This window comes from Leuresthes tenuis, unplaced genomic scaffold (assembly GCF_036924035.1).
Source record: "Leuresthes tenuis unplaced genomic scaffold, fLeuTen1.0.hap1 SCAF_6, whole genome shotgun sequence".
Classification (NCBI taxonomy): Eukaryota; Metazoa; Chordata; class Actinopteri; order Atheriniformes; family Atherinopsidae; genus Leuresthes; species Leuresthes tenuis.
This window is the reverse complement of record NW_027325360.1, coordinates 14580573-14594722: the sequence shown is the minus strand read 5'-3', so window position 1 is coordinate 14594722 and position 14150 is coordinate 14580573. Positions and strand designations below refer to the sequence as shown.

Genomic DNA, 14150 nt, shown 5'->3' with positions numbered 1-14150 from the left:
GTTGTTATGCTCGCTCACGCGCATTTATGGATGTAACTGAATTTGTGATAATTTTGACATTTCTAACAGGTATCATGGTGGTAGTAAAGATAAGTACAGTTTGTGCAAAATGATCCACTTTTATCCGGTCAGGATGTGCGCTTTGATGTAGACAGTCCCCTGCAGGGTCCCTTGAACGTACCTACGGACGATCCAATTTCCAACACCCGCCCCGTCGCTTATACTACGTCATCAGTGTGTGACATGTTTACGGAAGGCATGTCACGCTTGCTGCGGTGAGAAATATACTTTTAGGGAGTTTTCTTGTTAGTTGGTGAGGATGACCATGGACATGACTTTCCTTGGGACCGGCTCGGCGTATCCGTCCCCTCACCGCGGTGCCTCGGCTCTGGTGCTGCGCACGGACGGAGAGTGTTGGCTGTTTGACTGCGGAGAGGGAACCCAGACCCAGCTGATGAGGAGCCAGCTTAGACCCGGTGAGCCACTTCAGCTGTGAGCAGGTAAATGTTGTGGTTTTTTTAAACACAACATTTACCTGAATTATAAGGGCTGCACTGTTTTTGATCTTCCAGATCAAAATCCACATGATTCTCTGATATTTTCTGATTTTTTTACAGACCTCTTACAAAAAAAAAAAGCATTAAGTAAATTGACTGTTGTCTGCTTTACAATACAACCACCCACAGTGAATTTAGACATTTCGTCCCCTGCTCTCTCCACGTTCCCTTCTATGACACTTGTGTGTAACAACATGATTTTGTCCACACAGGCCGAATCACCAAGGTTTTCATCTCTCACTTGCATGGAGACCACCTGTTCGGTTTGCCTGGTCTCCTTTGCACCGTGAGTCTCAACACCAGCGCCGACACCCAGCAGAACCTGAACTGTGTGGACATCTACGGGCCCCGGGGCCTTCGACATTTTCTCAGGGTGACACTCTGCCTGACGGGATCACAGCTGCTTTTCCCATATGCAGGCAGGTCCAAAGCAGACGGCCTGTGATCTGACATCTGCACACATCTGGAAGCTTGAGAACCGATGTAAAGCAGGAGTTTTAGCACAACTGGCCACCGGATAGGCTGACACCCCAACTGTATGCTCTGGTGTTTACCAGGAGAAACACTTGATCATATATGGAAATTAGTTAGGAAATTGTTTTCAGATTTAAATTTGAGTATGGTCGCCATCTTGCAAACCTACTGAAGGTGTATTATATGGAAGCTCCTGAGCAAAGCTGCATGTGCAAAGTTTGAAGTTGCTACTATTGATGCACCAGCTAAACTGCTGCTGAACTGATTCCTGTTCCCATTGTAGATGTGCACCCTTGTTTGTAAATGATGTGCCACAGTTTCAAATGACATACCCCGCTCCTTTTGGAGTAGTGGTAGATATTTTAGAAGTTTTAATATTTGTATATTCTGAATCCCAATGTTCATGCCAGACACTACCACTTTTGGCTAATCAAGCAGTTTTAAAATGTTTGACTTTTAATCAGACAAATGCAGATGTTTTATCACCACTCTTAAATGCTGACTTGATCTACTCCAGGACCTGTGAATGTACTCTAACTCAGATTGTGTTTTTTTTTTTCTGTCAGTCTGTGTTTATCTGGCCATTTGAACTTGATTTGCTGTATTTTTCACACCTTTCTCTAACCTTTTCTTGCCAATTCTTGTTGTTCTTGTCGCACTTGGCTCTGAAACTCCCTCTCTCTCTCTGCAGTTCATGAGCTGGAGCCCACCCCCGATCAGTGTCCGGAGGAGGGACGGCTCAGCCTGGAGGTTTGTACATATCTTTGACATACGTCACATAATAAAAGATCACACATTGCCTGCTGTCAGTTATTATTACGTCGTGGGACAAGGCTTATGTGCATAATAAAGACCAAAAGAACCCAAATATTAACCGTCTCAAAACGGCACACATCAAATTGATCTGTTTTTGTTTAACATGAAAAAGAGCATTCATTATCACTTCCCTATGAAAGTTTTGGTTGTGCGCTGATATGTTTTGCTTTGAATGGAGTTCTCGTGTGTGTCTGCCTCCCACCAGGTGACGGCAGAGTCCGGTCCTCTCCATCTGCAGGAGCAGCCGGGCAGGACAATCTCTTTGGACCTCTCCACTGACTGTTATCACCTCTTTGAAGACAAGAAGTTTGTTGTGAAGGCCTTCAGGCTGTTTCATCGCATCCCGTCCTTTGGTTTTTGCATTCAGGAGCACGACCGACCCGGAAGACTGAAAACAGAACTATTGAAGGAGCTGGGTATTAAAAAAAAAAGCTTTTCTGTCCTTTTGTACAGAGTGGAGTGAGGAAAGCATTCTGGAAACGGTGAATGTAGATGGCGTTGACCAGTCTCTCTTTCGTTTTCGCATCTCAGGCCTGAAACCGGGGCCCCTCTACGGGCGTCTTAAAGCTGGGGAGGCTGTGACTCTTGAGAGCGGACGTGTGGTTCTGCCCAGCGAGGTTCTCGAAGACGCTATTCCCGGGAGGAAAGTCTGCATTTTGGGGGACTGCAGCTCAGTGCTCGGGGAGGGAGCCCTGCAGCTGTGCCACGGGGCGGACGTTCTGGTTCATGAGGCCACCCTTGGGGACGAGCACCGGGAGAAAGCGGTGGACCACGGACACAGCACGCCGGAGATGGCGGCAGCAGTGGCTCGGAGGTGCTGCGCCCAGAGGCTGGTCCTGCACCACTTCAGTCAGCGATACAAACCCGGCGCCCTGCAGAAGGAGGGCGACGAGGACAACGTGTCGGAGCTCAAGAGACAGGCTGAAGATGCTCTACTGAACAGCGGCGTAAACGTGACTCTGGCTGAGGACTTTATGACTCTGTCCATCCCTCTCAAAAGACCAAGGTGATGAACAAGCAGTTCAGTTTTCTATTACGATGGTAGGAAACATTTTAAATACTCTGACCCTTCGGCACTAATCTTGATTATTAAAAGCACGACTGTTATTTTCCTAAGATATGGTCAATCAATAGGTTTTTCTTTTTTTTTTAAGTTTAAATCAGTTTAACTCCCCCAAAACCTGATTTAACAAGTGAAGAAACTCTCAACCTCCATTTATTTGGAGTTTTTGGACCATTTCACACGTCACGATCAGTCTGTTAGAAGTTTGCTCGGTTTTAGAACTACTGAAGTCCAAAAGTCCCCTCATTACCTTTACAGGAGTCCTATTTTATGACCATTTTAATGGTTTGCTTTGAGCTCAGCATCTGAGCAAGTGGACGATTGAATAAGGTGTGCCTGCCTGAAGCAAACTGAACCGAGATCATTTTGTTGCTATTGCTGGGCTCAAGAGTGACTATTTGAAGTTTGACGCAGTTGAGGTCCCTGCCAAAGAATCTGAAACTCTTAGTAAAACTTTGGAAAAGTTCACACGGAAGGTTTCAGCCAAAAGAGGTTCTTGTTTTTGGAATTTTGACACAAACTAATGCAAGTGAACCCACGACCTTCCCATCTCCCTCGCAATGAAGACCACGTGATCGTCTCCAAAACCTTTTCCAGAGCTTTATTTCTGGATCTGTACACAAGGTATTAAAGTACAACAGAAAATACAAAATAATGTTTAACCAAAGACAAAAAAAAACAGCAATGTTTATGTACAATTCTTATAAACAATAAAGATAGCTTCTTGAACATTTTCCATAATGAAGTTTTGATTGTCTATATTTCTGGATATACATTTTTAAGTTTAGTTTTTTTTATTTTTCTTATCCACAAAGGTGTTTGTTTCCAAAGGACTCGAGTTTTCTTTTTCCAAAACCACAACCGCTATATCGTTTTGTTTTTTTCTTCTTTTTTTTTTTTTCTGTTTTCCTCCTTTTAAACTTCAAAACAATACAAAATATAAAATAAATTTGTTTAGTGCTTCCTTGCACACACAAGTCTCATAACAAGAGATGTCGATAAAATATCACATTTTCGAGTTCACAGGGTGGTGAAAACCTACTTGCACTACTGAATGGCCTTTACATTCTGACAAGTTTTCTTCGTCTTTGTACAAACCACAGGTGAAATAAATATCACTGCACTGCTAAAGCTAGAAGAGCTCGGAGGACCTACTGCATTATGCACATTGCATTTAAAGAGAAACTCGCTCCCCACTTAGAGCAGCAGCCATCCCTTTACCATTCAAGACAAATATAGACGACATGTAAAAAGAGTTTTTTTTTTTCTCCCACGCCCCGAGGAAAGAAAGAAAGATGAGTGTCATTTACACATGGCTGCATGTCTCGGATGCAAAAAAAAAAACAAAACAAAAAAACAACCTGGACCGTTGAGCGATATCAATACGTCTTCAGGTAAAGCCGGTTTTTCAGTGGTACACTGGAGAGACGGGCGCTGCCGGCATGCGTGGCTTTCAGCTGCGTCCCGGTGTTTGGGTAGCGTGACTTTCCAAAGACACAAATTAAGTTTAAACACCAAGTCAAAAGTGTTTAAAATGCGCAAAAAAAAAAAAAAAAAAAAGTCTTTACATATCTACAAATTATTGCCTTTCGGACAAGGATTCAAATTAAAACCTTTGTATCAACAGATTCACAAGTGTAAGAGGTCAGTAATAGACTTTTTAAAGGCTATTTGCTAATTATTTACATGAAATGTAGACGCGAATGTCCTCTCTCTGACGCTGGGTTTGGAAACTGAATGACTTCGATGGTTAGTGGGCATGAATTCTATCTGTACACACATTATGGTGAAATATTACACCTATGGACATGAGCAAAAAAAAAAAGGATGTACCCCTGAAACAAACTAAATATTCATAGCACAATGCATAGATAAATTAAGTAAACACTACTACTGCATCCAATAAACTGACGCTGACCTGCTAAACATTTTACATTTCACAATTATGGACTTCAGTCGAGCGAAAACGGCTCCGTTCCTGCTCGCAGGCTCCAAGGAAATTGTCGACCAGATTTCAAAAAGGCAACTCTAGTCAGTACAGGCTAGGCAGAGGTTCAATACAAAAATCAGAGAGGCTTTAAATAAACATAATACTGCTCGCAGTTTACAAAAAGCTTGCAAGAAGCCTGGAAATGGCGCTACTTGAATCGAGGACATATTCTACCGTTTTTACAATAAGTACGACATAAACAGCAAAACCCATCTAAGAGCAGCATGAACTTAAAAAGGAAGAAATTCAATCTCAAAACGGTTAAAGTATATTCAATAAATACAAAACTTTACTGTGCCAGTGTTTCGATGGCTATTAACCCAACCAAAACCTTTGCATTGCTATATTGCTGTTACAGTTTGCCGATAGCCGAGCAAGAGTTCCAAAAGGGTGGGGCACGGTGTACGTTTTACGTTTAAGAAGTCGGACAGTAGAACAATTCCTTATGGAATCTGTGATCGACTGCGAAACAAAAAAAGTACTGCAAACATACACACGTTTGGCCAATTTGAAGTGACGTAAGCATGCAAACAAACAGACGAGTGCTCAAAATAGAAAACAGAAAGGGAAACCCTAACAGGAGGGGCCTAAAGCAAAGACACTTCCTGGACTCCGGGCTAATCTCCACGCGAGTGCTCATACAACATGTGCCCGGGGGGTGTTTTGGGAATCAAATAAAACCATCTGCACCAATGTGGTTACTGAACAGTACCTGTAAACCTAACACCATCAACAAGAAAACAAAAAAAACATTTGAATTAAATTAAAATTAAAGTACCACTTCAAACAACAAAGATGGGCAAACTAAACGCTAACACTAAAGGCAGAGAACTGAACTAGATTTGGCAGCTGAAAACGAATGGCAGGATGATGGACTGCAGCTCAGAAGATGTTGTGTGTAAATGTGAGGGAAGAAGGTCCACAACTCTCCTCCTGCAGCTTCTGGGCCCCGCTGTACATGGACATTACACACAGATGGAGAACGCAAACAAAAAAATAAATGGCTATATAAACTCTTGAGAGAAATCAAGATTTTAGTTCTATATGATAGACATCACTGATGTCATATTACACAAAAATGAAAACAAAAAAAGTATATTCATATACATATTTATAGATATGTATATATTTATATATATTTATAATAGTATTTAAACAAATCAGATTTTCCAGTGAGGTCAGTCTTATGTACAAGCAGGAAAAGGGGTTTCAAAAGGAAAGAACCGAGGAAGAAACCGAGGAAGATCACTCCGACTGAAGTGCTGCAGTGTGCTGTGTGTGGTGCCGTGCGTGTGCTCCCAGAAACCCGTTGGGCTCGCCGCTGCTCGCTAAGCTCCCAAAGTCTGTGACGGACACTGCCATTTTGGCGCCGGTGATTCGGTGGTGATGCGTCGTCGTCCGCCGTGCTTCAAAGTCCACTCCGAGGTTGCCCACGGACACGTCATTAATAAAGGAGTCGGGCAGCGCCATCTTGAGTCTCTTGGAAGGCCGCTCACAGTCCTTGCTAACGCACACTCCTCCCAGCTGGCCAAGGTCTGAGTGGTAGAAGCCAGCGTCGAGCATGTTGAGGCAGTCGGGGTCGGCACCGTTTGAGGGGAACCCGAGCGATTCATCGTGATTCAGGGAGCCACGATGGAGACTGTCCAGTGGAGGAAAGCTGTAGGAGTCCAGGCAACTAACCTCGGCAGGGGTGCATACTGTGGCTACAGTGTTGCTCAAAGCTGAAAGGAGATGGCACCGTCAGTACAGAATTCAGTTCTTAATCTCTCACAGCTTTCATTGACAAATGAGGGCAGTTATGTGGTTTTTTTTTAGGAAATCTTAATGTTTCTCCATCACTGCAGAACTAAGCCCCATTACTCACCTGTGAGGTCACTGGCAGTGATAGAGTTGAGAAGGCTAAGCTGCTGTTCTGTCGTGGTCTCCATCCTTCCTCCTCCACCTGTTCCTGAACAAACAGAGGAGGAGCTGTCCACTGCTAGCCCCTCCGCTTCATCCACCAACCTGTCCATCAGGTCACTGCATATAAAGAAACATATCTGAGGCTTTGTTTCTTCCCTGTCATCTGCCTTCCCATGTTTTTTTTGGACAGTTTTTTTTAAGACATCAGAATACATGAAAATCTATTTTAAACGAAGGGACAAAAACAAAACATTTTACTGGCACTTACGTAACACCAGGGTAGCTGCTGTACTTCTTCTTCCCAAAGCGATTCTGCTGCACAAAGTAGTCGAAGCGCTCGGACTTTTTCCACATGTAATAGAACGCTACGCATTCCGCTACTGTTCGTGTCGTTACCTGAGAGGACCGACAGCGAAAAGGGTCATTAAAGAAGACGAGAAACTGGCGTGTTTGCAGAGCTCGTGGATGCTTGGAAAGAGGACAATAAAACTCACTTTGTGTTTCTGGATGAGGTGAAAATTCTTGTCATACATCTGCAGAGCGTGTTCAAAGCTCTTGCATTCCTCTTCTGACCACGGAGGTGATTTTTCTGAGATAAAACAAACAACAAAAAAAATACATTTATTTACAACAATGGCAAACCAGTCATCTATTTGTAAACCAAAGGTTTTCCTCAATAAAAAAAAAAAATAGAGAGTACAAGTCATACTTGGTGAAACTGAGTAATCAAATACCAAAACTTCTTCGATGTATGAGGTTAAATCATAAGATGACAAGCACACACACACAGAATTAAGTTGGGCTTCAACTGATATAGACAGATACCCAACCCAATATGAGCTTTCTCTTGTATACAGTCCACCATCATCATCATTAGGGTTATGAATGACTCCTACATTTAGTACTAAGTGCTGTGCATGGTACATGGCTGTGGGTGAGATTCAATTTTGATAATATTGCAAAAAGGGATGGCTTCCAATAGGGAGGTTATTCTCATCACTGTAGAAACTCCACATCTGTTTTCCCCCAAAATATGTAAGTTTTTAAACAAGTTGGGACCAAACCAGTCCAATGTAGGTACTGACATGATGGCTCAACGTGTGCTCCTTTTGGAAATATTTTAGTGTAAAAACAGCGTCAAGTCATTTTTGTGAGAGGCAAACATTCCAGGATGTAGGAGTTGTGTTGTGCTAACAACTGAGGAGGAAAGCAGATTACTCAGCTTACTCAGAAGAGCTGAACTTCAGCAGACAACAGAAAGCCTAAATGGATTACTGAGAAGGTTCAATTCATCCTTATTAAAGATCAACCACTACCTGTCGAGGAGGAAATTGGATTTCGCAGCCTGTTGGAAAATTTCGAGCCTAGTTAGGCTTCATTTCATAAGCGGGTAATAGACAGACTGCTGCAAACTAGCAGCTAAGTGTTCCTAAAAGTGAGCCTCATTAAATACCATTAGAAAATGCCACGGCCAAAAACAAACCCTAAGCGTGAACTAGCCGTTATCAAAAAACTCCTCACTGTAACAGAAAAGCCATTTGACAAAACTTCAGAAACTCTCACTGCAGAAATTAAACATCACGAGAAAATGAGAGAAAATACTTCCAGTGTGACTCTAAAAGAGGAACAAAGAACATCATGTCGACGAGATTTTGGAAGATTTAAATATTCCAACAGAGTTTTACAAGCCAGTCGGAGAAGGACTGAGAAAAGCGATTACTGAATCTTATCATGTTCGATCTCTAGCTTATGTACACAAGCTTTATAATGTGGTAGAAATGATATTGCCGTTATTATTTTTATGGCCCAATGTGCCTTGAAACGACTGAATCTGCTGGTATTTATCAAACTGCCTCACCGCCACAGATGCCACACCAGCGCCACAAGACATCCACACAGACCTCCATCCCTGTGGCTGGAAATCCACATGTGGAATGGCAATAAAAAGGCTTTTGTATGGTCTTTGTGACAAAGAGTCTCATTTATATCCAACAAAACAAGTTACTATGTGGACATTATTGCAATAAAATGAAAACTAGCCACTAATACCCACGGTGAGGCATCATCCTGTATGATTATTATCATTATAATAATTTTGTAATTCAAAATTCTTCTTATTTTTCTGTCATACATTGCAGTTGACAAAAACCTTCTATGTCATCTTAAATATGCCAATAATCAAGCCCCCGTGGAGGTCTTCACTGGAAGTTTCTGTACACTTTGGTTGCCATAGCACCTTTAAACTTTTTTGAGCTGTTTTTTATTCACATGGACACGAAACCTGTTAATTTCCTCTATGTTTGTTTGTGGTACCAGATATCATCTGTTTGACACAATGAGTCATTCTGATTCCAAGTTTTGCTACAGCAACATTAGTTTTATATGAAGGGAAAAAGCAGTTTCTACTGTTTTTTTTTTACTCTGTCTGCTTACCTTTTGAGGACTTTACATGACTACAGTATCTCTCTAGTGCTTCACGGGTGTTGTAGTTGCATTTGAGAAGCTCGTGCAAAGCCTATATTGAAAGAGTGGAAGGACCAAAACAACAGTATTTGTATTGGCCAAAAATTCATCAAAAGTATGCAATATGCATCATTTAAAAGACAAAAAAAACACTGAGCAAATATTTCATATGTTGTTGTAAATTAATGTTATGACAAATCTCACATCTATAAATCACATTTATAGCTGTATTACGTTAAAGGATTGAGGTCTTACCTGCTCATCGTCTCGAACATGCATCCCTGGTTTATCATATACTCCCTTTTCATTTGTCGTCCGTGACAATACCTCAGACAGGAAACTCCTCACCTTGTTTTCTGACAAAACACCTGGGTTCCATAATAACTCATCTTCATCTTCATACACTGCAGAGCAAAGTCCATAATGTAAGATCATTCCACTTGTCTACATTATCTTTTCTTTATGAATGGATGAAGGCACGGTTGTCAGCCATCTAACAGAATGCAGAAAGCAAAAAGCAACAGGCACCTTTCTCCTCATCTTTGTAGTGACAGAGGCAAGAAGGAACATCTGCTTGGTACTCTGTTCCCACCATGATTTCCTGTTACAAAAAAAACACAAAAGGCAATACACACAACGTTTAAAGCCAAGAACGAATTAGGTCCGATCACACGGAAATCTTGAAGTAAACTTAATTGTTCGTTGAACGTGACTGAAAATTAAATGAATCATTTACTTTTCTGGAGTCCTCTGGGCTTGAGCCATCTTCATCACATTCTGACTCTTTATCTCCATCAGAAATAGCGTTGGCTGAAATAAATAAATAAATAAGTACACCTTAAATATCTTAATGTGCACTGAATTGCGATGGCACCTCCCCGAGTACAACAACCCGACATTTTAATCTATTTGGCATTAGGCTAATTTCCACAAAAAGAGGTTGCATCACCTTACCCAAACATTCTCTGCAATAGTTCTGATTCTAGTAGTTCTAGTAGTGCAATAGTTCTATTCAAGCTGGATAAGTTTAGCGTTTATGAAAACATGCTTATATTAATGTTAGAAGTTGTTCTCAAATGTTCAAGCTTCTTTAACCTTAGAAATACTCGGGAAAGCTGGGATAGTTGCAAAAGTACAGCGACAGACAAAAGGTGCTGTAGTTAGAATTTTAAATCTCCACTTACATCTTAGTGTTCTTGGGAAGAAATCAGTGGCCTCGTGTGAGGTAACTGATGGTGTCAGATCATCTGCCGAGGACTGGGTCTCCTCCTCGTAATCACCAGACAAAAGGTCTTTAGCTATTTCCTCCTGAGGAGGAAACAAACAAAACATAAATAAATCATTTCAATTCAACAATGCGATCAACCAAAGATCCTCAATGTGTCGTTCACATAAATACTCTAATTGTATTTCTTGAATCCAACAGGTTCTTGCCTTATCCAAAGTCATGTCAGGCAGCTCATCAGTGAGGTCTCCTGAGGAACTGTCTATACTGGAGCCTGCTGAGGCCTCGTAGCGATAAATAGCCAAAAGTTCCTCCAAAGGCATGTTCCCTTCCTGATAACAAAAAGAGAGGGCAATGTGTATCGTGTGGATTTGAACAGTCGTCTGAATTCAAGCAAGATAACGAGATAAAACAATCATATGGATTGCTCTTAATGTATATCTATGCAGATGTTCAAGCATATTTTAAGTATAATATCCTCAAACAAAAAAAAAAAAAATTGCATCGTACAAAGCCGACCAAAGTCCTCGTTAAACATATACAACAACTCAATGTCGCCAACACATCAGCTAAATTACACTATCACAATTTTAATCTTTACTGATGGCAACATGTGGAGGTGCGAATCAAATATCATTGCAAATATACTGTTTTTGCTATCGACTGTTAAACTGACTGTTAGACGAGCTTTATATTCCAGCAGCAACAGACTTTCACTGTTTTCAGCCCTAATGCAAGCAAAGAAATATACTCGTATGATTTTCCCTTAAAGGTTAGACAACCCTTTAATATATTCATATGCGTTATTTCATCAATTCATTCTTGCTGATACTCTCATGCATCGGACACAAGGACAAAACAATGAAAATCACTGCATTCAAACAACCGACACTCTCTGTGGTTAAAGGTTTGTTTGACTGCTTTTGCATGTATACAAGTAAAAGTCATTTTATGGTGTTTTTCACATGTTTTACCTTTTCCAGATCTGCAAGTTCAGAGCTGAAATTCCTCCCGCCTTCCAGAGACTCCTCCTCCTCTAGGGTCCTCTCATCATCATACTCATGAACTAACATTTCTGCAGTCGGATCAAAGTCATGGTCCTCTGATGATAAAGAGCCAACTGAATGAGAAAAGCAAAGACGTGTCAACTTTTGTTTACATTAGAATTTAGACTATTCTTCTTCAAGATGCACGTTGTTAGACAGCGGTAATCAAAGCATGACATCGTGCCAATTTTAAAGCAACTTTCCCTGTCTAATTGTTAGAAAATGCAACATTTGATCTTGTTACTTCTGTCAAGCAAAATCATTTAAGAGAGAAAAGACTGCGTTTATAAAGCACATAAACCGGAAATACATTATTTGTAATGGATATTTCATTACCTGGACTTGAACTCCCTAAGGAAGCCTGAAAAGGAATAAAAAAACAGAACGCATATTAGAGCAGTAATAAACCCCTCCAATTCTGAAGGCTATCAGACTCCAACTCTGAATACTTTATTATTATTAGTGCTACAGAAAATGCGGTCAACTAGTATTTTCATTGTCACAAATTCCAATAGCTGCTTAACTTGTTACCAAACGACATTTAAACATCAGTCACAGGTAGCCATAGCTATATGACCATAAACAAAACATAAATAAACTTAAAACAAATGAGCATGTGTACATATAGAACAAAAAAATTGCATGACAGCATCTGAACACAAGTTCATATTATATCTGAGTGCCAAATAATGACAGGCCACAAATTCCTCAGAACAGTTATCAGAATTTCTAGCCATGAGTGAACCCCACAGTAGAACGATATTTGCAAACAAGTACCAATATAAAAATAACAAGAAAAAGCAAAGACATCTGAAATATCAAAATCAGGTCACGAAATTCATTTAGTCATAGAATATGGCATTACAGCGCTAACATTACCTGGAATAGGTAGCTAATCTAACATTAGCCGCACTCAGAACTGAGGAAACCTTTAGGTGAATTTGACATTTGAACAATGGCATTACGATGTTTCCGTGACATTCTTAGCAAAATTAATGTTGTGTGTAGATGGTAACAGCGCGATTTATACACTGACAGGTTCTAAAACTGTTTGCTAGCCAGCAAGCTAACCCTAAAGCCTACTGTTATCGCTGTGCATCGAATAATATAAACACTAATTTCGTTTACACGGTGCTACAGTCGATGGAGTGAAATTCTTTTTTAGATATAGGTGCTGCTCGTTTAGCCTAAGCAGAGAAAATTGATTTCCATTCATCATATACCCGGCATATTCAGTTATTTCTTTTAAGCAGCGGGCTAACGTTAATTTTACGTATCAATTTACACAGCCGCTACAGCGGAGCAGCTGAGAGCGAAGGCGCAGAGGCCTCGTAGTGAAGGATCAGTCCGGACATTAAACCATATTTTAAAGGAATAGAAATGATAATTACAATACAAAACACGCTATACAGAAGGAAAAAAAGATTATATACCTAATCGATAGAATAAAAATTAAAGATACAATTCATAAATCTAGAAAATATCGATTAAAGATTGATTGCTTCTCCCCTGTTTTCCCTCTTACCTCCGCCATATTGGTACCTTTAGCTAATGGGCTCGTTCTAGCGCAGTACCCGGATCAGCGCTCTGAGCCAATCAGCGATCCAGGTGACCGTTGTAGTCGTGACGCCGCTTATGCCAGCCGCTGCTCAGACTAACGGGAGTAATTTAATACAGCAAACAGCACATTTAAGATATGATAGAGATTCAGAATCTCTATATTAAAAGATACGCATATTAAAGTAATTAAAAGAGCCTACTCAAACATATCAATGTCATGCCTTTGACCCCGGTACTACCCCACAGACAGCAATTTGCGAGAACATTCACAGACTATTCCATGAACATCCCAGCTGATTTTCTATTCTCGGTAATGCCGCATATTTGCACCTATCGTACCTCCATTAACGTTCTTGTCCCTTTCGATTTAGTCTTAAAACCGCATCCTTTAGCCTTTGAGCCTTCAAATATTGTTTTTTTTCATTTTAGGTTAGCAATAGCTGTCATTTCTCTGGTATGGTCGTAAAATTTAATTATGAGTAACTTATCTACATGCACTTAATGCTGAACCATACGTCCAAAACACCACAAGTGAATATCCGAATTAAGAAAGGAATTTAGTTTACCAAGTTCATACCCCGCCTTCTTTTTATTTTTCCCTTCCTTTGATGGATCATTAAATGGACCATCGGGGCGGAAGCAGGGACCAAGGAGAATTATGTTGCTCAATGAGATGGAAAACAACTCAAACTATACACAACTGAAGAACTCAATAAGACTAATATAACAACAACAGCAAAAGACAGATTGACAGTATCTACATGAATATCACATATCCTCACTACTATCACAGAATTGCCTAAATTAAAAATTGTGACACAAAACAACCACACAGAGATGAAAAATCTTTCAAAATATAGCTCAAATGGGTCAAAGAAACTACTGCAGAGACATGCAAAATGAAAATCAGAAGAAGACATGAGATAGCATCGAAGAGATACAGAATATATAAGAGACAGTGGATACAAGATGAACAATATCAGAAACAAAATGAATCAGCAACATTCAACAGTGCTGGTGAACGACTCAAGAATCCACCTATAAAAGAACTTAG

General features: G+C 40.5%; 3 protein-coding genes across 3 annotated transcripts in view; 1 reads left to right on the top strand and 2 right to left on the bottom strand.

Moving 5' to 3' along the window:
• Positions 1–9232, bottom strand: part of prf1.5 (perforin 1.5) — a 71151-nt gene extending 61919 nt beyond the window's left edge. The window contains exon 1 of the mRNA XM_072387776.1: positions 9223–9232. The gene's annotated coding sequence lies outside the window, so the exon portion shown is untranslated. The remainder of the gene's footprint in view (positions 1–9222) is intronic.
• On the top strand, positions 245–3643 carry elac1 (elaC ribonuclease Z 1). The gene is made up of 6 exons (XM_072387777.1): positions 245–476; positions 770–976; positions 1723–1781; positions 2053–2263; positions 2379–2867; positions 3074–3643. Exons 1-5 carry the CDS (start codon positions 320–322, stop codon positions 2855–2857), a joined length of 1113 nt encoding a protein of 370 aa, XP_072243878.1. The 5' UTR covers positions 245–319; the 3' UTR covers positions 2858–2867; positions 3074–3643.
• On the bottom strand, positions 3783–13085 carry mier3b (mesoderm induction early response 1, family member 3 b). Its single transcript, XM_072387780.1, has 13 exons — positions 13062–13085; positions 11873–11897; positions 11465–11610; positions 10700–10822; positions 10450–10573; positions 10002–10075; positions 9794–9866; positions 9521–9669; positions 9236–9317; positions 7297–7391; positions 7071–7198; positions 6765–6919; positions 3783–6621 (listed from the first exon to the last, which is right to left on the bottom strand). Exons 1-13 carry the CDS (start codon positions 13068–13070, stop codon positions 6146–6148), a joined length of 1659 nt encoding a protein of 552 aa, XP_072243881.1. The 5' UTR covers positions 13071–13085; the 3' UTR covers positions 3783–6145.
• Between the last annotated feature and the right edge of the window lie 1065 nt (positions 13086–14150).